This window comes from Aythya fuligula, chromosome 1 (assembly GCF_009819795.1).
Source record: "Aythya fuligula isolate bAytFul2 chromosome 1, bAytFul2.pri, whole genome shotgun sequence".
Classification (NCBI taxonomy): Eukaryota; Metazoa; Chordata; class Aves; order Anseriformes; family Anatidae; genus Aythya; species Aythya fuligula.
The window spans coordinates 153,621,926-153,648,341 of record NC_045559.1 but is presented as its reverse complement, the minus strand read 5'-3'; the positions used below and the strand labels follow the sequence as shown (position 1 = coordinate 153,648,341).

The 26,416-nt window shown below is 39.4% G+C and overlaps 1 protein-coding gene across 1 annotated transcript in view; it reads left to right on the top strand.

The window, feature by feature from the left end:
- The window catches only part of GPC6 (glypican 6), an 812,936-nt gene that overhangs the window by 735,464 nt on the left and 51,056 nt on the right, over positions 1–26,416 (top strand). The window contains exons 5-7 of the mRNA XM_032203753.1: positions 4,132–4,262; positions 16,017–16,160; positions 20,691–20,720. Of these exons, the coding sequence (XP_032059644.1) occupies positions 4,132–4,262; positions 16,017–16,160; positions 20,691–20,720 (305 nt within the window). The remainder of the gene's footprint in view (positions 1–4,131; positions 4,263–16,016; positions 16,161–20,690; positions 20,721–26,416) is intronic.

Below are 26,416 nucleotides of genomic sequence, written 5' to 3'. Positions count from 1 at the left end.
ACTGAAAAGAAAACTTCATTTTCTAACATTTTCTTAATGATAAGAAGGTGGCAAGAGAAAGAAGATTTTAAAGGAACTTTTCTATTTCAGTCTGGTTTGGGCTGTTTTTTTTTCAATTATCAGACATCTCATGTGTCCTTACCATCAGTGTCCTTGCCCCTTCTCCTGTAACCTGTAATTTACTAGAAAGCTTTCCGAAAACCTTCCCTGAAGGAAATGTAACATAAGCAAGAAAACATTACTTTTGGTATCAGCAGCATGCACCTAGTAGCAAACGCTGTGGCACTGAGAGTTGAGTGTAGTGTGCCATGTGCTCTACACCTTTCTCAGGGCTATTTTATGAGCCCATGTCCTCAAGTGAGCAATTAGCCATGCTTTTTGTTTCCAAGATGCTAACAAACCCATGAAGCAAGAATGACTTTCCTTGACAGAATTCTTCAATGACTCACCCTGCAGATAAATGCCAGCTCTTTGTCAGGTGCTGTAGTGTATGGAGAACGAAGACGTTTTTAGCCTAAGCAAAGCAGATTTTGAAAAACATAAAAGTTATAAAATTAAATATACATAATTGAACAAAACAGACCAAATTTATGGCAATCGAATAATTTATCAGTTTTCATTTTTTTATCACACAAGCCATAATTAAGCTCCCACTATCTAACATATGAACTTACTGAGCAATTTTTTAAACCCACACAGCGTACTACTGAACTGAATTAGGTTTTATTCGGGTTCAAGTGTCCTGTTCCCAAGAATTAAGATTTAAGACTAAGACATATAGATTTTCTTAACTTCATTTTGAAAGCTTTCCAGCTTGTCCTGTAATAGTATTCACAGCATTTTTAGGAGAAAAAAAAAAAAAGAAGCTTGGGACAACAGAGTGGTGTGTATGTTGTTATATGATTATAGATTTTAAGAGCTATAGATTGTGAAGAACTATTACATCATTTTGACTGACTTTTCATAAATCTCATGTCATTAATTTCATCTGATTTTCACTATATTCAATCTAAGAGCTTTTATTTCATTAATTTTCATAGGATGTGTTGTGTGCATGTATTGCATGTGTTCATGCAGAATTGTGCAAGTGAATAACAAGGTGAGGAGGATTATGGCTAGGTTACGGCTAGCAAACAAAAGGATACAACCTAAAGAACCAAGGAAGTATTTTCTAAATGAGGAATTAACCCAGAAATTGTTTTTTGTGTTTTTATTTTTATTTGCTGGAGATCAACATTAAGGATGAGAAATTCAGTCTGAATTTTAGTCTGAGAGCTATCTCAAAAACTACAGTAGTAATTATGTTCCCAAGAGGCTTGCACGCTCTCAATAATATGGCTTTTTTGTTGTTCAAAGCTTATTTGGGTCTATAGCTGTCAGATATCATCTGGATAATTTTAACTTAATATTAGGGACAGCAATGGTTAGATTAAGGGTAGCAGGAAAAGCTCACTCAGAGACTAAGAAAATCATGTTGGAGTTCATATGAACATCACTTGCTGTTCTGCTTGGCTGAGCTACCAGAAGGAGACAGGAGTAATTAAGCAGTCTAGCCACCACTAAATCAGCCATGGACTCACACATCTGCTTGAAAACAAAAAAAAAAAAAAATAGATATACTCTATAAATCCTTGAAAAACATTTGCTTTCAGTTTGTACAAGAGTTTGTCTAAATTTTGTAATTGACTAAGCCTTCTAGTCTGAGCCGAGCCCTAAAATGAGCCCTAACTAGAAGCACAGCTACTTGAGCCAGTCTCAGAAATAATGTTGCAGAATTAACCTGTTTTACCTTATCCTTTCAAATCTCTCTCATTCCAACATTTATGTAATTTATCAGCCTCTGCTTCTTCAAATAGGTCCCTGTAAAGGCTCTACTTTAACACCACCTCCCAGCCCCAAAACAAAAATGCAGACTGCTGCTATACAGAAGTATCTCTTAACTGTGAATCTGTGGATACTTTTAAATTGTTAATAATATATCTGAGTTTGCATCTCTTCATACTATTCATTTTGAAGTTGAAGGCACTTTGCTTTAGGTAAGATAATTCTGACAATTAAAGATGTGGTTCTTGTTCAGTCAAGGATAACGCACTTTTCTGTAACACAGATGAGATTCTGCTTCAAAATTTAACTCAGAAATAGTGCTTCCTACCATCAGAAGTAACAATAAGTAGATTCATGTTCATGAAGGGTCTCCAGCTCCCTTCTCATGCCAACAATTGCCTATTTACTGATCTCTACTTCAACATACACAGTCCATTATCTCCAACATGTACTTGATCTGAACACGAGACTTGTCCAGCTTGGTAGTTCCCAAACTAAACTGTGCTGCTGCAGAGGAATGTCTCCCTAAATTAAGCTGTGGGCTATTCCTGCAATGAATAAATAAAACCTGATTATTTCATGCATTAACCCCAGTCTCAAACTTAAGCCCAAACTAAGCCAAAACCACCAAAATGTAGCCACCAAGACTTTTGCCATAAAAATGTGGAAAAACTGCTAATTTACTGCAGAGACCTTTAAGTGTGTGCATGTGTTTATGTGTGCATCTGTGTATGTATATTTCTTCTTATGTTTAAAAGCTGTTTTCGTTCCTCTGTCAGAGTTAGGTGTTGTTTTCTCAGTGGTCCCCCAAAAATTGTTTAAACTAAATAATTTTAAAATAATGTATAGCCAAAATAACACCACTGTTCGAAGCTGAATTGCTACCATCTCACCATTTCTCACAGTTAGTGACAAGTTTTATATACCACACTCCAAACAACAGGCAGTTCCCTCTTACTAGCCTAAAAGTACAGAGAAATATTAGACCCAAACTTACAGAAGCACTCAGGTACAAAATGCTAAGTAGTTTCTATTTCAGTGGGATTTTTAGGCATGCATTGACTGCGTATAAACTGTTAGCATACCATAACCCTCAGGTCAGGCTGCGCATGGGAGTTTGCTTCTCAGATCCTAGGGTGAGACACCAGCCTCTTCTTCCTATACATCCACAGACACGTTTCTGTGGGAAGGAAAGAGATAGCCACGCAGGCTGGAAAGGAGACCCAGGACTCTCCAGAAAAATGCAGAGCTAACACAGGACAATGGGGTGCTATATGCCTTCTCTGCGAAGCTGCTATAAGACTAGTACTTATGGCAGCAAATCACAAGAGGAGTCTGTTTTGGGAGGAAGCCTGTTTAGTACCTTTGGGAGCCTAAGTCTGAGGGATAAAGAAGGCAGCATGTGAAGGTTTTTGTTTATCACGTTAAAATTGCAGATGGTATCTGTTTAAACCTACTTGGGTGCTAGAAAGTCTTAAATACTAACATACGAGAAGAATCAAATATAATGTTCAAAGGTATAGTATAAATGCAAGTTTATCACATCTCAGAAATTGCGGCTTAGCTTTGTCCATGTGTAGACATGTGAGGTATGGCAAAATGTTTTTTACAGTTATTAATTTCTTTAAAGTTGCTTTGTTTTTACTTGTTAGTGAGCAATATTAGCTAAAATTGTTTTTGAGAGGGACTCAAAACCAAACTAAGCAAACAATTGTTTTTAAATTCCAAAACAAAGGAAGTATTTTCTTGCATACAACTTTCAACCACATTTTGAAAACATAGCAGGGCAAACATGGTTTATACCTATATACTATGGCAGAAATCCAATATTCATCTGCTGTTCATATTGCAAGAAAATGAGATCATTAAGGTCAGAAAGAACAGCTGCTTTAATTATAACACCCTGATATATCATATCAAAGTTTTCATCATCTCATACAAACTCTAAGAACATACCTCAGGGATTCATTTCTATCATCCTGCTTTTTTCTTGGGACAGAGATCACACGAGCACACTCTAGAACAATGACTGCTCCACGTGGTGCGATGCTGTATAAAATAACTGCATTGCAAGCTCAATAATGCTATGGCAACTATTGTTAATCTAACTTTTTGAGTCTTTATTCCTCTTTCTGTGGTGGCAATGTAAAGGGAAGATGGTTTTGCTAGCTAGGGAGCTGCACTGCAGGCAGGTTTCATGGTCCTGCTACCATAAATCCCCAGGGCTCCTGCTTGGAGCATTCAGTCTGCCTGAGGCACCTGAAAGTATCCCTTCTTTAAGGGAATGGCTGCTTTGTGTTTCAACAGATGCTATGCTTCTGGTAGCGGAGAGATTAGAGGGACCATTCAACATTGAATCAGTCATGGATCCTATTGATGTCAAGATTTCTGAAGCCATCATGAACATGCAAGAGAACAGCATGCAGGTGTCGGCAAAGGTACTGTGTGAGTTGCGCCTTCTCTGTTGCTGTCACAAGCAGGGGGAAAATCTTCTGTACGGGCTTTAAGAAAGATCGTCCAGACCACTAGAAATTGCATTTGTACATTCAACAGTTCTTTAGGCTGCCTTTGAATCCTTGGTCTAGTTAAACAAACTAGAAGTTTTTAAAAATCATGCAACAAGGAGAAAGATACCATTTAGTAAACTCCAAATCAATAGTTGTAAGAGCCTTGAGGAAAACAGATTTCTGAAAATTAATGGCAGCTCTGTAAGAAAAATCCTGCAGAGTATGTCTAGTAATTTCTGCTTGTGTCTCATCCATGATTCCCCATATTAACATACATTTTGATCTGTTTAAATCAGACTGAAGCACAATGTGTTTGAAATGAATACAGAAAATGCTCCATTTAACCTCCTTTAATAGCTACTCTGGGGAAATATCATTACATTGGACAGCCTCTGATTAGCAGACCTCAGTTTGATGGAGTTTTGTCTGGAGTCTGACACAAAGATAAACAGAGTTAATGATACCCATAACCTCCTTTCCATTTTTAGTGCATGTGTGTACACAGATCACTGCCACCCCTGAACCCCACACTAATAAGGTCCTTTGAATTCAGTAACAGGTTCTGTTAAGCCAGCAGTCAACAATTAATATCTTTTCCTTAATATTCAGCAGTGCACTGCAGTTCAAAATCTAAAGTCAACAGCTTGCCAGGTTCTCTACATTAGGAGTTTCCACCTGCATTGATCTCTCAGCAGTCAGTTATGTGCTGACCAGACTGCCACCTGAGTCAGTGAGTTTCCATTGCTTGTAAGGAAGCTTCCATAGCTGGAAAAAATGTGGGGATAAAAGGCAGGAGGCTGAGGTTAATATTCTTCCTGGATTTCCTTCAAGACACTTTTTACTTTCAACCTCCATGAAGGTACTCAGATTTTAAAAGTAGTCTACATCCTGTGCAATGAGACTTTGTTCTGGCAGCAGTGATCGAGGAGTGTATCAGCCAAATATTTTGGGAATCAAAGGCCTGCTTCAGCAGACTCAGTCCTTACCTCAAAAAAGAAACAAAAAATATTTTCATTAAAAGCTCACCAAAGACTCAGGTGTATTTCCTTTTCCTTTTAACTTGCTCGGATCTCACAGCTTTTCCATTAGTCAGGAAGCTGCATTCCCTGCCAGAATCCAATGACATCACCTTGGCACGAGCTCATCTCACTACTCATTTGTAATAGAGCAGGCTGTCTGTCCTATCCTTCAGAAATATTTTATTTGCTCTAAAGGTTAATAAATCACAGAAATTTCATTTGCACTCTAAACTTTTTCTTCTAAGAGAAATCTTAGCCAGTATTTTTTCAAATCTTGAAAAACAGAAATCAAATTATGTCAATGAAATTTATTTTGCTGTATTTTCATAGATAACAGAGCTGTCTATGTTTGAGGTGCTTTTGTATTTTCTGTGCAGACCATTACTCTCCTGAAATGTGATTTCCTTGCTTTCTAGGCTATATCCCTCTTTTTTTCAGGTCTGAGCACATAGAAGTGTTTTATTATTAAAGAGAAGTATGAGAAGGCAAAGTCTTTGGGTTCAGCGCTGTGATCTTCTATGTCTGTCATGTCAGATCTATAAAGATGATATATGAGCAGACTTTGCATCAGTCATCTATTGTCTAATTTTTCCCCTTATACATACTGACCACTTAAAGCTTCAGTGAAAATGACAGATACCTTGCTGGATGTAATGGAGTGCACAGAATGCAATTGCAGACCTAATGCAGGAGAAGAACCACGCTTGTCAAATATTCTGAGACTCTATTCAGAAAGCTTCAGGCACGATGCTGAAATCATGCTATTTTCTCTTTCTTCAAAACATTTTGTGTCTTGCATTTGACTGCATCTGCTGAAAATGTGGTGACTAGGAATCACAGCTATTTTTCCACAAGTCAGTCAGTACTTTTTTACAATGGGAAAATGATGATGCACTAATAATGTCATGCCTGCAACACCCCCATACACACAGATTATTTTTCACCATTGACATGTAGCTTTTCCTACCTGAAAATCTGTCTGATGTCTGGAAAGATGCTCTATGTTGTGTTCAGTATCATTTAGGGCCATTTTGTATATTGCTGTATACTGTACGTATAATATTGTATATTCTCTTCAAAGGAATGGAACAAATAACAACAAACAGCTTCTTTTTCAAGGAAGTCTTACTAATCTCATCCTCTTTGTGGGCAGAAGCCCCAGAGACCATTTAATCCAATATCCATCCCTCTCCTGTTTCACATATTTCTGTAAATTGCCCATTTCCAAAAGTCACTTCCATTAAACTGCACTATCACTTTGTCTCTGTGTTGCACAATGATGCTTTGTATTATACCAGCTAAAACTAGACATTTAAATTTATTTGAGAAAAATATGTTTAGTATAACACATAGACCATATATTCCTGTGCACATGGATACAAAATTAAGTGAGCAAAAATTTATGCTTTCCAAAATAATAATTCTATAAAAATAAATAAGCATGCTCATATGTGAATGATGAAGTCTTCAATTTAACACATCAGCAGAAAAATATATCATAAACTTCCTAATTTTTTTTTTTATGGTTTATCCTTCCATTCTTCACTTGATGTAGTACTGAAGGTTCTGCCCAATATCTCTTTCCTACAAATATGCATCTCCTATTCAGCACTATTCTTCTGAGAAATCTTCTTCACGGTTGCAGTTACACTGATAAATAAAATAGGGGAAAGGAGCAGTGCCTGACCTGAGGCCAGACTGATTAATTTCTATACTGCTGAGATCTACCTTCTTTGCAGTCCTTTCATTCTGCAAAGAACAAGTTGTAGCAGTCCAAGAAAAAGCCAATGAGTTAACAATTAATCAGTGGAGACAGTCAGGGCTTATTACTAGAGTTCACATTTGTCTTTCATTTCTGTAGAAGAGACAAACCCTCTGTCTTCCACTCCTGGCAGGTACACATCAATATTAAGACAAAATTATAGAGGTGCCATATGTACCTCTTCTATCCTTGTACTTCCAACCAAAGACATATAGGCTCAGCCATATGTCAGCTCAGAATCACAGAACGGTTGAAGTTGGAAGGGACCTCTGGATATAATCCAGTCCAACCCTCCCTGCTCAAGCAGGGTCACATACAGAACATTGCACAGGATCATGCCCAAACAAGTTTTAAATATCTCCAGAGAAGGAGACTCCAAAGCCTCTCTGGACAACCTTTTCCAGTGCTCTGTCACCCTCACAGTAAAGTTTTTCCTCATATTCAGATGGAACTTTCTGTGTATCAATTTGTGTTGCTTCTTTTTCTATCACTGGGTCCCATCCTCCTTGTACTCTCCCTTGAGACATTTATATACATTGATAAGATCCCCTCTCAATCTTCTCTTCTCCAGGCAAAACAGGCCCAGTTCTCTCAACCTTTCCTCATATGAGAGATGCTTCAGTTCCCTAATCAACTTCATAGCTCTCCACTAGACTCAGTCCAGTAGCTCCATGTTCCTCTTGTACTGGGAAGCCCAGAGCTGGACACAGTACTCCAGGTGTGGCCTCACCAGGGCTGAGGGGATCACCTCCATTGACCTGCTGGCAACATACTTCCTAATGCACCCCAGGACATCATTGGCCTTTTCAGCTACAATGGCACATTGCTGGCTTATGGTTAACCTGCTGTCACTAGGACTCTCAGGTCCTTCTCCATAGAGCTGCCTTCCACAGGTCAACCCCCAACCAGTACTGGTGCTTGGGGTTACTCCTCATGAGGTTCATTACTTTGCATTTGCCTTCATTGACCTTCATGAGGTTCCTTTCTGCCCAGCTCTCCAACTTGTCCAGGTCTCTATCAATGGCAGCACAGCCTTCTGCTGTATCAGCCACTCCTCCCAGATTTGTGATGTCAGCAAACTTGCTGAGTGCAAACTTGCACTCTATCCCTTCATCCAGGTCATCGATGAGTAAGTCAAACAAGACTGGACACAGTCCTAAACCCTGGGTGACAACACTAGCCACAGGCTTGCAACTAAACTGCACCACTAAGCACTGCACTTTGAGCTCTGCCATCCAGCCAGTTCTCAATCCACCTCACTGTCCACTCATCTAACCCACATTTCCTGAGCTTACCTATGAGGATGTTGTGGGAAACAGTGTCAAAAGCCTTACTGAATTCAAGGTAGACAACATCCACTGCTCTCTCCACATCTACCCAGCCAGTAATTACATCACAGATGGATAACAGATTGATTTCCCCTTAATGAATTTATGCTATCTGATCACCTTCTTCTCTTCCATATGCTTAGAGATGGCCTTCAGGATGAGCTGTTCCATCGCCTTTCCAGGGATGGAGGTGAGGTTGACTGGCCTGTAGTCTTCTTTTCTCTTCCTTGTGTTTGAGTTTTGCCAGGAGCTCCTGGCTCATCCATGAAGGTCCCCTGCCCCCTTTGCTTGACTTGTCACTCATAAGGATACGCTGATATTGAGCCTGGAGGAAGTGGTGCTTGAATACTGACCAGCTCTCTTGGACCCCCCTTCTTTCTAGGGCCCTAGCCCATGGCATTTTTCCAAGTAGGTCCCAGAAAAGACCAAAGTTTATTCTCCTGAAGTTCAGGTTTGCAATCTTACTTATTGCCCTGCCTCCTCCATTCAGGATCCTGAACTCCAGCATTTCATGGTCACAGAAGCCAAGGATAACTCCAACATCCACATCTCCAACCAGCCCCTCTTTGTTTGTTAGTATAAAGTCCAGCAGCACATCTCTCCTCATTGGCTCATCCACCACCTATGTCAAATGTTATTGTAAATGCTCTGCAGGAACCTCCTGGACTGTTTGTGCCTAGCTGCACTGTCCTTCCAGCAGGTATCAGGGTGGTTGAATTCCCCATGAGAACCAGGGTCTGTGATCACGAAGCTACTTACAGCTATCTGTAAGTGGCCTGTAGTAAACACCCACAACAGTGTCACCCATATTAGCCTGCTCTTTTATCCTTACCCATACGCACTTGACTCACTTGTCATCTACCTGTAGGCAGCGCTGCATATATTCCAGATGTGCTCTCTCATAAAGCGTAAGTCCACCTCCTCACCTTCCTGGTCTGTCTTTCCTAAAAAGCACATAGCCATCCATGGCAGCATTCCAGTCACGAGAGCTATCCCACCATGTTCCTGTAACTACAATAACAATCAAAGCCTTGCAACTGCACACAGATCTCTAATTCTTCCTGTTTACTTCCCACGATATGTGCATTGGTGTGCAGGCACTTCAGAGAAGTATTAAAGCATACCAGTATCACTGCTGCAAGAGGATATATACCCCATAGTCATGTCTTGTAGACACTTCCTTGCCTGCTGGAGTTATCCCCACTTGAGCCTTGTTTTGCTGGCTGGGTAGTCTCTGTAACTCTCTCCTTCCCCCACCTTTCCTAGTTTAAAGCCCTCTTCTTCACCAGCTTGGCTAGTCTCTGACCAAAGATGCTCTTCCTCTTCTCTGACAGACATACTTCACCAGCTGCCAGCAGACAAGCATGTGCCATTGCATAAAACAGAGCATCTTTGCTCCAAGGCCATTGACTTTTCTTGTTTGTGTGTTGATTGTAGTTGACTCTTTCAACACAGTGCACATTAAACAGATACTATTATGATAAGATCCTCCAATTCATCCTGAGGCTGGAATCCTTTTCTGTTTCCTTGATATTTCTCTGCAGTCTATATTCAGCACTGGCTGTTTAGAAAGTCTGACTACAAATCTCTAAGCTTCATACACTGCTCATGTTTTGTTGTTGTCATGTCCCTGAACAGCAGCTACAAGAGGTCCTTATTTTGCCTCAGGGAAAATCATGTTCCTGACAGCCTAAACATTTGGAGATGCTTTTCAAAAAGTAGCAATGGTCTAGAAGGTTAGACCCCAAGGCCCTTCCATCTAGAGGAATCTGCATAATCTGCATGCTCTGTATCAGACCTGAGTTTCTCTGCTCAAAAAAAAAAAAAAAAAAAAGGACTAAACATCATCAAAACCAGCTTACATAGCTTCCTCATCTAACACTTGCAGCCATTCTGACAGGGTACCTGTGGTGGTTTTACACAGCTGGGCAACTGAGCTCCACCACAACCACTCTCTCACTCCCCCTCCTCAAAGGGAAAGGGGGAGAAAATACAATGAAAAGGGCTGAAAGGCTGAGATAAGGACACAGAGATCACTCAACAATTACCAGCATGGGCAAAACAGACTCAGCATTGGGAGATTAATATAATTTATTACTTATTACTAACAAGCTACGGAAGTGAGAAAGTAAAAGCAAACTAAAAACACCTTCCCACCTTCTTCTATGTCCTCCCCCTGAGTGGCACAGGGGAAATGGCAATGGGGGCTGCAGTCAGTTGCTAATGCTTCATCTCTGCCACTCCTTCACGGTCACTCCCTGGCCCTGCTCCACGTGGGATCCCTCCCATGGGATGCCATCCTTCCCGAACTGTGGGGGCTGCCCACAGGCAGCAGCTCTTCAAGAACTGCTCCAACATGTGTCCACACCACGTGGTTCATCTGTCAGGAGCAAACTGCTCCAGCAAAGGTCCCCCATGGGCTCCCCTAGATCCCCTGCTCCTGCTTGTGCTCTTGTCCAAGGGCAGCAGCTTTTTTTCCCTTTCTTAAATCTGCTCTCACAGAGGCCCAACCAACATTGCTCACTGGCTCGGCTCTGGTTAGTAGCAGGTCCCTTTGGAGCCGGCTGGAGCTGGCTCTGATCTGACATGGGGCAGCTGCTGGACTCTTCTCAGAGAGGCCATCCCTCCTCTCTCCCCTCTCCCCACCAAAAACCTTGCCCTGTAAACCCAATACAATACCTTCTGCAAACCAACCACAGAGAGCACAAAAACTCTCAGTCTAGGATGTCTGAGATGTCTCTTAAGATGTCACCACATTTTAAGAGTAAGTTTTGCTGGGTCTACCCAGACTACTGTGGGCCCTGAGAGCAGACTCATATGTGTAGTGGGTTTACGTGGCAAGGTTTTGATAGCAGGGGGCCATAGGGGTGGTTTCTGTGAGAAAGATCTAGAAGCTGCCCCATGTTTGGGAAGGGCCCCATTGTTTTCCAGAGCTGAGCCAATAAGCGATGTTGTTTGCGCCTCTGTGAGAGCATATTTAATACAGGGAAAAAAAACGCTGCGCCACACAGCAGCCAGGATAGTCAAGGGAGTGAGAAAACAGCCTTGCAGGTGCCAAGGTCAGTGTAGAGGGAGGCGGAGAGGTGCTCCAGGCGCCGGAGCAGAAGTCCCCTGCGGCCTGTGGTGAGGACCATGGTGAAGCAGGATGTCCCCCTGCAGCCCATGGAGTACCACGGTGGAGCAGGGTTCCACGCTGCAGCCCGTGGAGGAGACCACGGTGGAGCAGGTGGCCCTGCACCGACGGAGGCTGCCGCCTGTGGAAGACCCCTGCCAGAGCAGATTCCGGGCCGGACCTGTAGCCCGTGGAGAGGAGACCACGCAGGAGCAGGTGACCCGGCAGGAGCTGCTGCCCGTAGGGGAGCCAGATTGGAGCAGTTTTCTCCTGAGGGATGGACCCCGTGATACGGACCCATATCTGGAGCAGTTCTGGAAGAGCTGCTGCCTGTGGGAAGCCCAAGCTGGATCAGTTCATCAAGGACTGTATCCCGTGGGTGGGACCCCACAGCACAGGGGACGAGAGTGACTGAGAAGGAGCGGCAGAGAAGAAGTACTGTAGACTGACCATAAGCCCCATTCCCCCGTTCCCCTGCGCCGCTCGGGGGGAGGAGGTGGAAGAGGGTGGATGGGGGGGGAAGGTGCTTTTGGTTTGCTTTTTCCTTTGTTTTCTCACTTCTCTCGCTTGTTAGTAATAGGCAATAAATCTTACTATCTCCTTATGCCGAGTCTGTTTTGCCCATTACAATAATTACTGAGTGATTTTCTCATCCTTGTCTCAACCCTTGAGCCCTTTTCACATATTTTCTCCCCATTCCTCTTTGAGGAGGGGGAGTGAGAGAGCGGCTGTGGTGGAGCTCGGCTGCCCACTCAAGCGGAACCACAACAATGTGTTAGTCAGGTTGCAATAGATTTACCTTGGGTTTATCCTGATAATGTCTCTGAGACATATTATCTTCGTTACTAAAATCTCTTCATCATTCTACAGTGACACATCTTTATTATTTGAATATTATAGTGACAAACTAGTGTTCTGCAACACCTTGATTATTTCTCAGGTTAAAATTTCATAATCTGTATATTATTACTTGTGGCTCAGCTCATATCCAAGATTTAGTCATAGCATACATATACTTCATCCTCATTCTCCTTCTCCCTAAGGATATTCAGAGTCATAACATATCTGTGCTCCTTTAAATCTTGGCCAAAACTTGTTTGAAGGCCTTCACAATCTTCCCATAATGTTGACTGTACCATCACCTTTGTTTTTTGCTTGAAGTCAAAGAGTAAAACATACATCTGTTTCATTTCAGCTGTATGAATATTTAGTACCTGACATCTGCATAAATTGCTTGTTCACAAGAAGTGGGAGAAAACTCACAAAACAGCAGAAAACATGCTAAAGCAACCATTTTTCTTCAAAATGTAGAAAATCCCCAATCTGGTTGTGTCAGCATAATTATGCCTTCAGTGCTCCTCAGAACACAACATACTGGACTTTTTTCCTGCTTTTTAAACAGTCTGGTTCTATACAGATGTTTGGCTGCCTTAAGTGTTATTTGGATACCATGCCAAGATTTTTGCTCTTTCATAAAGGCTATCCCCATAGCTGAGTCTCCCATTAGTGAGTCTTAAATCTACTTTTATCCAAGCTGATCAATGTGCCATTTTAACCTATGGATATATGTTCCTTTTTTGCAATTACTTCAGCTAAAAGGATGAATAAGCTCCATGACATAGCAGACTACCTATGCATTATTTATAAGAAGGAAATCTTCATAAAACGACGTCCAAGTTTCTTCTGAAAATAGCCTCAGAGTTTCATATTAACAAAACCTCTTCATTTATCTATGTTCTTTCCAGAGCCCTGTGCAGGAAAAATATAATGGCACTTCAGGAAAAAATCAATACTATTCTATCTGAAGATGAGAGAGTCAATGGAGCAGAGTCATATAGACACTCAATAGGAAACACTGAGCACTAGCACATCTAAATAACAGTATGACTCAAAGCTTCATAGAGTAAAAATTCTTTCTGCTGGGATTCAAAACATTGAGGTCTCATAGGAAAATAACTTCTTTTTTTACAGTTACTCACTAATCCTGAAGTACCTCCGTTTAGAAAGCTCGATAGAAATAATTCTTCGCTGGTTCTGTTGATCTGATCTCACGGCTTGGTTTGTATTCCTGACCACAGAGGGTTTCTGCTCTTTGTGGCACCCTAGGAAATGCCATCTGAGCTTTAGCTGCAGTTCAGTGGGGCATGGTCTCCAATAGGTCTTATGTTAAGACAGTCCTTGGATTTCTTGGACATGTTGAGATATCACAGATGATTATAGATGCTGATGTGAGATCAATTGAAGAGAGCTTTTGATCTCTGCTACAAAAGATGGAAGCTTAGATGTTTAGCTCAAATATAGATGCCTACAAATTCACACCTAAATTTTGGATTCCTAATTTCAAGTGAAATTGCTTCTCTAAGGTGGACTGCCATAATTATATATAAAATGTGGGTTTTGTTTTTCTTTTTCTTTTTTAAGAGAGTGTATTTATGTTGCTAATTCACAGCATGTATAATGTTCTTATACATGCTTATACACTCTTATAATGAACACCAGAATATTTTTCCAGAAATTGCTCAGTATCTTTGAACAGCTCTGTAAAGAAAATATTTCATGTGCTTCTTGTGCTTCTTCTCAGGAAGCATTCGTTAATTTCAGGTATCAGCTTAACATTTTCTGTTCTGTCAGCTAATACCTGGATGCAAATCAGAAAATGTCTCTTTTGCAGTCAAAATATAGTTACTAATTATTTTATCCTTGCTGCATTTTTGCCAGATCATTAAAAAGTAGATGATTTCTTCTTCTGTGATCTAAAAGATGCTGTCTAATTACCACCTTAAATATTGTCTGGCTGTACATAATTGTGTTCATACAAAACTCCTTACTATAAGTATTTGTATGTAGATAGATACCACAAAGTCTCTGTTGTTTTTTCCAGTATGTCATAAGAAAAATTATGCAGACTCATAGCTACTCCACTTGGTCATACAAGTAGCTTAACACACTCTGTGAAATTTAAGAAGATTCAGTGCCCTCAGTTTCCTTTCTTCTGACAGTCAAGTAGCATGGTCTGGAAAATTGACATTTGTCTCTGTAAGTAAATACCTGATTGCTCAGTTGACCAAAGGGGATTTCATAGATATCTAAATAAACAGTTATGTTTTCCCTGTACAGCTGATCTACAGTCAGAAGAAATATGTAAACCTTTGTAAGTATAACAGATGTTCCCAAGACATATATTTGGCCCTTATATTATCAATCATAATCATGTATAAGTCCTGAACATTATTCTTAGTTGAATTTTCTTCACAGAGGAAAAATCAGATTCTTTCTTGTTGAAAAATTTAGAACCTTAAAAACTGAAATCAGCTTTCCTAGTTTGTTAAATGAATGATTGTCCAATAATCCTCATCACTAAGGAGGCTAGAAACTATTCAAGAATCCTTATACATATGCTGAAACGAGACCAAGCAGAGTTTCATACATAAATTAAAAATCCCAATGTCCCTACAGCAGCTGACTTGCTGGACTTTGAGCCAAAAAAGACCTGATGACTGCAAATAAATTTAGAATGAATCAGTTTCTTTTAGCAAATTTTGAATCATCTGGGGCCTCTAAATTAACATCAGGAAACTAGCTAAAAGCTAACTGTAATGAAACCTGAAAGCAACAAAAACCATGGCTACTTCAGGAGAGAAACAATCAAGATGGATAATCTAAAATCTAAAATGTAATTTCTTGGATATTCAACCTCCTTTCATCTAAACAACTTCTGTATATCCCAGAATTCCTCTGGGAGTTCCTCTGCGATGTATCCTTGATATCCAGTAGTCAAATGTGTCTTCTGTCTCCTTTAATATGCACAAGATATATGCTACTAAAATTTATTTCCAAACGGAAGAATATAAAGAAATCTTATCATTCTGAACATTATTTATATACCTAGAAAACAAACACAGTAGCAGAAAATTGTTCTCTCAACTGCCCACACAACATGCCTTATCCCTCATCCAGGGACAGAGCAGCTAGGGAATTAGAAAGGAATATATTCATAAGACTATTTCATCATTGACTTTTTCTCTGATACTACAAACAAGATTACCAGGTAGGAATAGGTGTAGGTAAGAATTATGAATGAGCTGTGTTTCTGGTTTAAAACCATGTTTTAAGAAAAGATGAAACAATTAACAACCAAGTTCTGGCACAACGAACTTCATTTTGTTCATTTCCCTTCCTGAACAGATAACAATTAAAATGCTTTAAGGTGTTAACTTGTTGAAATAATCACCTTCACTAATTAAGTGTTTTAAGGGCTCTATATGTTTTTATACCTTCACTAAGTAATTAACAATGTTTAATTTTTAATCCAAGTCTTAATATAGGACAAGTGCTCTACTCACTATTAGCAAAACGTCAGTCAAAGCTGAAGTTTCAAATATATGAAAGACAGAATAAATATGATGTAAAATGCCAGCCTCCCTCTTTTTATGACTGTCATATAACCTAAAACGTCTTTTTCAGGTTTTCCAAGGATGTGGCCAGCCTAAACCAGCACCTGCCCTAAGATCTTCCCGTTCTGTCCCTGAAAACTTCAATACCCGGTTTAGACCATATAACCCGGAGGAGCGACCTACAACTGCTGCTGGCACAAGTTTGGATAGGCTGGTAAGGCAAAGCATACTCCACTCTTAAATAAGTAGAAACGGCTTGGTAATATATGTTATTCTCTAGACAATTTTTTAAAAAATAATTTTGTAATCTGTATATAGTTTCTATGCCAACTGCTCTAGCGTTCAACAAATCTTTTTTCCCCATTGGAAATAGTCCAGAGTTGTATTCTAGGAGAGCAATATAATTCACTTCTACAGTATTAGAAAGGTTAGAAGACAATAAGCTTTATTTCCATCCGTCCCAAAAAAAAAAAAAAAAAAAAAAAAAAAAAAAAAAAAAAACCTACTTTATCAGCTAAAACATGAGCAATCATTAATCTTTATTTATTTAATCATTTCAAAAATAAGACTTTAATATAAGATTATTTTTTCTACTACCAGTCATTGGATTCACATTTCAGATTTCACTGTTCCTGCTATTTATAAATCTACAGATTTATAGCAGGCTAATTATTATAGCTGCTAATACTGTCTCGGTAATTATCTTGAAGTAATGCCAATGGACAAAATTAAAAAGCTGTAAAGAGTCTGAATCAAAACAGACTGTATCGCACAACCTCCACTTGCCATGCTTGTTGCTGAACACTTGCACAACACTGTTCTGTCTCTCAGAAGAGGTTCATATTCAGGGCTGTAGCAAGAGTGAAGGGAGAGGAGCACCCAGCTGGGAACAGCTACTGTTAGCTGGGGCTTTGAGTTTTGGTGAGCTGCCCTCCTGCAGACAGGTGCTAGCTGCACTGCAGCACCAAAATTTTGTTTGGTGCTGCAGTGCAGACATAGCAAAATGTCTTGCTATGGTTCTGATCACAAGTCTAAACTGTCTAGAGGTTTTTCTCAACTTTAATTGCTGAGCAGACACCCAAATACACTAATTCAATCAAGACCTGTCTCTCTCCTTGGCACTGTCTTTCTGCAGATTCCTTTGACAATCACCACAGTGCTTTACAGTGCCAAGTCTTTCCAACAGCCTATGCTGTAGCCCATCCATCAATCAACTGTATTCTGTCAATCTCCATTGCAATTCAAATGAAAAATAGCACATCATTCTAGCCAGGACATTGGATTAGTATGCAGCAAAAAGCAATATTTTTGAGTTCTCTGTTCTTCTGGGAATAGTGTAGCCTGTTTATCCTACAAGGAGGAACAGAAAATAAGATGTGGACCTCTGAGGTAGACTTAGGTCTCTCTAACACAGTAGATTCATAAAACAGTGTAGCATCTCAGGCTAAAAATCTTGTTTGGTGCAGAGGCCTGAATCTTAACCTAGAACTGGCCAAGGTGAAGTGAAAGGTTACTGTAGTGTGTAGGCTTCAGTCATGTTCTGCAAAAAGTTAAAGGCTGCAAAAAGAGGAAGTAGGAGAAAGAGAACAAAGAGGAAGGCTGGTAGCGCAGCTTAGCTTGGATTACTGCTACATTGTAAGAACTGAGCATTTTTGCAAAGAAAAAAATTTAAAAGACCTTCCATATTCGCATAAGGAGAATACTTCTAAACACATTAATAACCTTTTTAAACTACAAACTTGCAAAATACCAAGCACCATCCTGAATAAAGCAGTAATGTGTCATATGCTGTTGGCCTTTAAATGCTGTAACTAATGAAAATTGCTAGTGAAGACAACCCTTTATAACTCATAATAACCTTCAAAGGGAAACTTTTATCCATATGATTTAACTAGATTCCTTCACACGTTCTTTCATAAATAAATAAATAAATAAATCTTTGTTGCCATTACTTCATAAAAGCATTACAGTATTTACCTATTTGTCTTTCTTGCTGCTAATATTTAAAATAATAACTCTTCATGCCCTATTAGTAACGTGTGATATCAAATCCATCTCCAATCAGCAGCGATATATGTGTTACCTACTTTTGTGTTGAGAGCAACAATCCCTGACGTTTGAGATGGACACTGACCTCAACTGGAGCAAGAAAAGGTTGCTTATGTGGATTAAAGCAGAAGGCTTTGTTTCAGAACCATAATCCCTTAGCAGCTCTTGGGAAAGGTCACTGCCTGTATCTCACATCAACCTGGGTATTTTTATCCAGAAGGATATAAATGTTGTGTTTCTGTCTCATAGGAACACCATTCAAACTGCCTACATTAGACCTTCAGCATTTAATGTGCTGAATCATTCCCTGAATCATATCTCTCTTCATTAACTATAGACAGAGCCTAGAGGACCAGCTTCAGTTAGATGCTCCCAATCCTTGCATCATTAATAAGACACAAGTAGAATCCCACCCAAAGCAGTTTTCCAGTCTGCACACTGATCATTTTCTATTTCTTACTTAATAAAAATGTACAGCAAGATTAGTATTTTGATAGTTGTGCCAAACGGTTAAAGCTCCTTTTCATTATTATTGATATAAGAAACATGGAGTTATTACTACCTGCTTTTATGTAAGAGGAACTTTTCCTCATGAGTCAGCTGACTATTCAGTCTTACATTTATGGTTTTAGACGTCTGTTCTGGAGATTTTACTCACAAAATACTGTTGGACCACTTAACTTCAAGTTGTCATCACAAAGTTCAAACATGCAGCTATGTAAACCTCAAAACAAGTGACAAACAATCCTGTTTTCATCTGTCTTTGACAGCACGTCCTTAGAAGTGACCAAGTTTAGAAAATATTTCCTCTGAATCTCAATAGCATTGCACATCTGAATCAATTTTTTACTCCTGCTCATATTCTCATTTGTGTATTTAATTCAGTTGAGCATATTTTATCAGTTATGTTGCACAATGCAGATCTCTCATGAGAAGCCTACACTGAGAACATCAGATGCTGAACACTTCTGAAAATGTGTTTCATTATGCTTGCCTGAATTTCATAGAATCATAGAATCACAGAATCATTAAGGTTGGAAAAGACCTTCAAGCCCATCTGGTCCAGCTATCACCCTACTACCAACATCACCCAATAAAATTTGATTAATCCAGCCATTGTGTTCCAAGAAGGGAGGTTTGCCTGCATTATGGCATTAGTCTGTAAAACTTAATAAAAAAGAAATAGATCAAAATTAATTGAGAAGAATGTGGGGAAAAGAGAAAAAAATAAAAATAAAAATAAAAAAATAAAAAGATCCCCCCAAAGCAGGTATAGTTGGATTAAAATGCAGTAGATGTATTTAGGAAGTCATGCAGAGCTTGAGCTTGAGAGGGTTGTCTAAGCATGGACGTAAAACACCATCTGAGACTCACAGAATCATAGAATGGGTTGGGCTGGAAGGGACCTTAAAGATCTAATTCCACACCCCCTGCCATGGGCAGGGACACCTCCAACTATACCATGTTACTCCCCAGAGTATTGGAAACAGGGGACTGGAAGATACCATATAGGACTATAGGAGACCAATGGAACAGAAGTAGGGAGCCAGGTAGAATATGCTGCAGCATCCCAAGCAGTTCAGTACACTTATTTCCAGCAATTAAATCAAGTATTTGTAGCATGGGGCCTAAGAGTCAGGCTCTTTCTGAAGTCAATGGAGAGAGACATACATCTTCAGAGAGTGATTCACCCCATCTGTCACAGACACTTCTCATAGATTGGGAAATGAAAGGCTTAACTATAGTTATCTATATGTAGATAAGCAAAACTGTCTGAGATGCCTTGGAGTATGTGATATCTGACTGAGCTGGCAGGATGCCCATGCTCTCCTAGACTTGGGGGTTGAAGGCCAGGTAGGATACCTGAGAGGAAGACCACTATATGGCATCCAAGAGTGGAGGAGAGAACTGAGGCCCAGTTATTCTCTGAAGTCCCTCTTGGGGGATTCAGCTGCATCAATATAGTCCCCTAATGTTATTTGAGATGCCTATGGTTTTCAAGATGTGCAAATGTAACTAGAAATACTTACAGGAGACCTGTCTAAGCAAGATGGAATACATCAAAGCTACTAAATTTACTTTATATGCTCTATATTTAGGTAACTAGATTCCCATCTGTTTCTCTGCCGATCATAACAGCAGCTAAACTGATTAAATATAGACATCTGTAGTATAGATACCTATAACCGCTTATTTAGATTTGATTTCTAGATGACCACCCTAGATGTGAAGGTCAGTAGTTTTTTTATTGTTAGCAGAGAGAAATGATGGCCTTTATTCAGTTTTCTAAATGTAGGTTTAGGCAACTGAGTTGAGATTAAATATTTATAAAGCATGATTCAGCTCATCCTAACGTACACGTTTAAACCTCTCAGAGAAATCCTTCTCTACCCATCTACTACAAAGTGCCAGAAAGTGACAACCTTAGGCTAAGCATCCAGCAATTGCACCTGAAGTTGAAACAAACACTGTCAGAAACTAAATAACTTTAACCACTGAACTCATCTGCTTCTGTAGAGTATGATCTAAGATTTCTCATTGAAAATCTACTGCTTATAAAGATTCGTTATCTTTACTGTGGTTGCCTGTTTGGTATAACCTGTTTTGTTTTTTTATTTTCTGTTTTGTTTTTTTTTTATTATTATTATTTTGTTTTGTTTTTCTGTTCCCTGAATGTTTCCCTCTTGCTTCCCAGAGGACTATCTGGAGGACAATGCAACATGGTGTAAGCTTTGGTATTCTTATTCTTCACTTTCATTCCCATTTGTCTTTGTACAATGCTGGGCAAAACACTTTAAGTTTCATCTTCACCATCTTTACTTTGTGTGTGTCATGTAGGCTAAAACAGTAGCAGTAATTTTAGATTCTAGCTTATCTAATTCTGTCCAGTGCTCGGAGTTGCTGGTTCTTACCAATATTCTTCTGCTGCTTCAAGGATGACGTCTCGTTCCTAGAAAGGAGTGTATTCCCTCAGTAATCTAAAAGCTGACATAAGTGTCCATGTGATCTCAGACACCACATACACATGTGCAGCAATGCAGACACTCTGCAGTGTCATCTATTTCTGGGGCTTGTGCCTGGAGATAGCACTTGAGCAAAGGAAATCATCTCTCAGGCCATCCTGAGCTCGCTCCCTAGAATTGTAACTGTCTCACTGCCCAGTCTTGGGCAAACCACTTTGTGCGAGTTTGATAAAGTAGAATAGATTATACTTTCCAGCTACAGAAATTCTATGAATTTTAGAGGACCCTGTGTTTCAAACAAAAGGCTTCCTCAGCAGGGGTTTGGAAGGCAGGAACACAGCACTGTGCAGATATGCATCATCTGACTTGTGAATTACCTCAAAGCATTTAGCTTGGACCTGCTTCTTAGCAGGACTAATTAGCCTACAGAGAGCCCCATGCTGATATAGTCATACCTACTTCCCGCATTTCAGCTGCCTCAAGTACCTCTGTATCCACCATGCCATCGTACAGCACAGTGCTGCTTTAATTCAGCTGCAATTTGTCCCAAGAACATACCTCAGCCTGACCTGTGTGTAAAATTATTCCACATTTCCTTTTGGAAGGACATGGAAGCCTTCTTGATTTTCCACAGGGGAGCTGATGCACTATTAACCATATAATGCATAATGCACATGCATGCTATGGAGATAGGCAACTGAGAAATTGGCCGTGGCATTTTGAGGGTGATTTACATTCAAGTACAGTATAGCAGCAGCATAGATAAGTGGATGAGCATGCACCTGGTCTGAAAAATAAACTCTTTCATGCTCTTTACCCTGGGGAGGGGAATATATTGTGTCACACTTTGTAGGAAAATGTTCCTTTATCTTCCCTCCTGTGTTTTTTTTAAGTAAAAGTAAATGAAGTTTCATTTTCTGTGAGCAAAGGACCCTGAAATTGTTATTTTAGGAATATAGTGCGATGTATTTTAAGTGTCAATTCATTCATATTTTTAAAATATTTTTACTACAGTGTGTAATGATTTTTGTTACAATAAAAAATGCAACAGTAACCCAACAAATCTGTTGTGAACAATTCCTTCCCAGTGTTCCAAAGGTACATGAAGCAGAAAATATAATTCGAGAGAGAGAGAAAGAGAAAGAGAGAGAAAACTGTTTTGCATTTTAGCTATGAAAGACTGAAATTAACAAGACAGTATACCATGAAGACATTGATCTGACTTGCCCAAGGAATCCTCTTGGGGAACTCCCAACAGTGGAGCTTATGTTTCAGTTTTGTAAGAATCCATTTAGTCCAGAGTCTAGAAATGTTAAATATATGCAGTGATACCACAGTATTCCTGATATAGGATGTTTATTCTCCACATTTTATTTCTCAAGAGACCCTAGAATAAAATTCAGCAGTTATAAATCTTACAGGGTTTAAAATATTGAGATGAATTTTTTGAACACCTTCTGCATACAGAACCTGTAGGGAAAGATACAAAAAATAAGCATGTAAAAGGCTTCATAGCTCATAAAGTATTGGTCACACTTTTAAGAGTGAAATTAACAGGCTCGTGCAGGTGTTTTAAATGTCCCCTAACTTCCTATAGACTACTCCCCCCACAAGCTTTATATGTTGTACTGTTGGAGGTGCCATTTCTTTCTGTGTGCTGTTATTCAGCAAATAACTCCTGTACAACATGCACAATGAATAAATATATTTTACAACATTTGTCGTGATCATTTGGTGTCAAATTTAGGATTTGCCTGGTTCTCCTCAAAGAGGTGTTTGCTTAGTGTCAGATTTTGTTTATTCTCAGTTTCTGTGTCACAGCAATATCTAAGTTTAAGTTTGTGTTATCATTTTTTCCTTCCTGGTTAATACCAGTTTCAGGTGGCAAAGGTGGGTGAGTGATGATGGCTGTCAGAACCCTCCTGAGAGACCTGGTAGAGATCTGTTTTTTAAAAAGGCAATATTATTCCATAACCCTGCTGAAGAGTTCTGCATGCTGCTGTCTCTGATGCACTGAATTCCTAATGCATGAGGCAGTTACTAAGAAAGTGCCTTATTTCAGTGGTTGCCTGTGTCTTCAGGTGGAATGGTTCTGCCTGCTGTTCAGACTCCATTCAGTGTGAGCAAGGAAAAAATGTCTTCCAACACTAACAGGAAAGACAGCTCTCTACATTAATTAGTGGTCCAAAAAAATGTACAGTCCTGATTACAAGGCATTGTCTGCCTTGCTTGAATAGTGACATGTTGCCTAACAGTCTCATTGAACACAGTGCCTTCTAAATATACACCTGCTAGTTCTAGCTGAACTTCCTTTAACTATTGGTGTGAAGATCCCCTTAGAGTCTTCATCTCTTTTCCAGGAATGTATAAGCAGTATTAAGTATACCTGTTACCAGGATGGGGCATATGACACCTGTAAACAGAAGCTACTTCTGACTACTAGACTAGAACACAGTTAAGATGAAAAAATGACAGTCGTGGGTCTTTGGTTGTTGAGGAATTAAGTGATTCTTGAACTTGGCTATTAGTGTAAACAAAAGCAGGATATATAGGCTGAAGCTTGCACATCTGTGCCATATCAAACCATAATAACATGAAGTGGGATTTATTTGCCCTATCTTTTAATGTTTCTAATGTTGTTATCAAAGTCTGAGCTATAACCTCATTCCCTTATTAATCAGTGGAGAGAACTAGGCACCTCCAGATCCTGCTTAAGATGCTCATTTGCAGATGACATGAAATCTGAATTACCTTTTGAATTACCCATTTCTCCCCATTGGGTATGAAAAGAATCTGAATGATTAGCTCAGACAGCCAATTTGTAGATATCTTAATGTAACTGTAATACCAGGCTTTGGAGTTAGGCTCTATGAATCAAATGTGTTCAAAAGGAGAATTGGGTCTATAAATATCTTGATAGATAGTTCTAATCATAATTCTAATCATACTCATTGTTGTGGTGTCATCAGGTACCTAGAAGGATTGCTAGTCTGCAGCAAAAATATTTCATACTGGAGGCTGCACAAGTTTTATCCAATGGCAATTCCCCTTTGTAAATCTAGATGAAAATCTAGTTCCTTCCATTTGATGCTTTAGCCTCTACTCAGTAAAAGTTTGTTGTTTCTTTTCCAGTATACAGAAAGTTTTTATTATCAACGTCTAGAAGATGAATCTAAGCAGGAAACACATCAGCACTGTTCTTTCAGCTGAAAGATAGATCACATTTCATTTCATGTGTCTATGCATGAATCTGTGCAGAAGGAAAAGTGAAATCTTAATGTTCTTGCTAATGCTAAAGAAAGACAGTGACTATATAAATGTCCTCTACACTTTAGCATTTTGACATAATATTAATAGAAGAAATATGGTTTAAAAATTGGTAGTACGGCTTGTTTCCCTAGTTACAATATATAAATGATGCCCATTTAGATGCTTCCAAGTGGCATGAGAATAACAACTATGACTGATTACCTGCCTGAAAGGTGTTACACTGCTATGAATTCTTACATGGTTAATATGACAACTAGCAACAGGTTCTAAAAGCAATACTAAGTTTCCATAAAAAATGGATTTTGTAATGTATCACCAGTCCATTTACACCTAGAGAATAGAGGGCCCTTTTGTTCAAGTGATCACAGACCACAAAATATTTTTTAATCATCAAGCTAGTTGTGCACTGGTGTGGCTGCCAACAAAGAAATTAAAGCTTTGGTAATTTCTGAATTAATTGCAAATAGTGATTCTCACTCTCCAGATAAAAATGTGTTATATTGTACTGTGAATTAGTTCTCTGGTGCCTTTTGCAGCAATTTTTATTTTGTTAGACTGCAACACACAGATATATTTTAAACTTGCACGAGACGTGTGCAACGCTGGACTCCACTTGTAACAAATGATAGGTTACAGCAGACTAAAACCCGATTTCCCAAGCCAAACATTTCACACATTTTCCTTGTTTGCAATAGAATTTGACACTTTATGGACTTTTATAGGCATTACTAGTAGTTAGAAGACATAAAATATTGGGACTAAAAAGATTTACCTTCATACAAATTGTGACCCTTTTGTGAACTTTCTTTAGTCAAAAGCAAATATTTTACATCAAAAAACGTTTCCTATATTTTCTTCCTATATTTTTTTTTCTCATTCCACAGTCATATCAATGTATCTGTCTACATCGTTGGGACAGCAATACAGGGTGCTTCCTTAATGTATTTACATTTTGCCTGTAAACAGCAAAGATTGAGTGACTAGTTATAGATACTCATTGATGGGAAAGCCAAGGCTTTTAATAATACTGGGGAAGGAAGGAAAAAAGAAAGGCTTCATCAAATCTAATTTTACCCATCATCAGCTAAGGACTATTCTAAGGTTATGCATCTTAAAAGACCCAGCAGCATTTCTAAATCCTAGGTAGTGTAGGCTCTAGCAGCATCACAGCTCTACACTAGGACAAAATGCATAGCCCCTGTATTACTACTTCAGGTACCTAGTCACCATGGAAAGTAGGAGTATACCCTCAGAATGCTCCAGCACATCCCATTGGTGTGTACATGGTAATAGAAAAATACAGCTACAGGAGTAGGAGTTAGTTGCATGGGCTCCCTCCACAATCAGTTAAGAAAACACGCATTTTCACAGTGCAATTCCCACAGCCTAATGTAGACGTTTTCTAGAGATCACGTGAATAGCTCCCTGTAAGTGCCAATGTTTCTTGGGCAGCTATGAGGAACCTAGGAATTGACAAGATACTAAGCTTGCATGGGGCTAGAGTTAGCTGAACTCTGAGCAGTCAATATGTGATTTCACAGATAGCCCTATTGAAGTGAAAGTAACTGAGGCTATTCAAATTTAGGACTTAGGTGTGCAATTCACTGGAGATGAAAGTAGATGCTCATGTTTTGGTGGCCTTGCACAGTTTTTCCTGGTGGCAGTGGTAACAAATGACCATCATTCATATGTTTGCTTTTGGTCTTTTTGGGTTTTGCTTCTTCTGCACTGAATGTATGTTATGTACATGTAATTTTTGGTAAATAAGAAAAGGAGTTCACTGTGTCTAACTTAGCATCTATAATAAAAGTAGAGCCAGGTTTCTTAGTCTCCCCTGGTAGCAATGAGGAGATAGTCAAGGTGATCAATGAACAGGAAGGATTCACTTGCTGAAACACAAATGCCTCCTGCTAAGCAAGAGGCCCCGAACTACCAGGGCATCGGCATTGAGCTAACAGATGTGATAAGGTACTTGATGTAATGAAGAACCTTGATAAGGTTCTTCAGTCTTCTGAATGCTCCAGAGGACTCCAAAATGGTGTTAGGCTAATGTATATTTGTAATTGAATGAGCAGTCTAGGAGCTATTCGTAAGATCCTAATTTAGACCAAAATTAGGCATGTGGCCAACTGAATAACTCCCTTGACTCCGCTTCCAAAAAGACCAATAGACTGTCCAGAGAGAGACA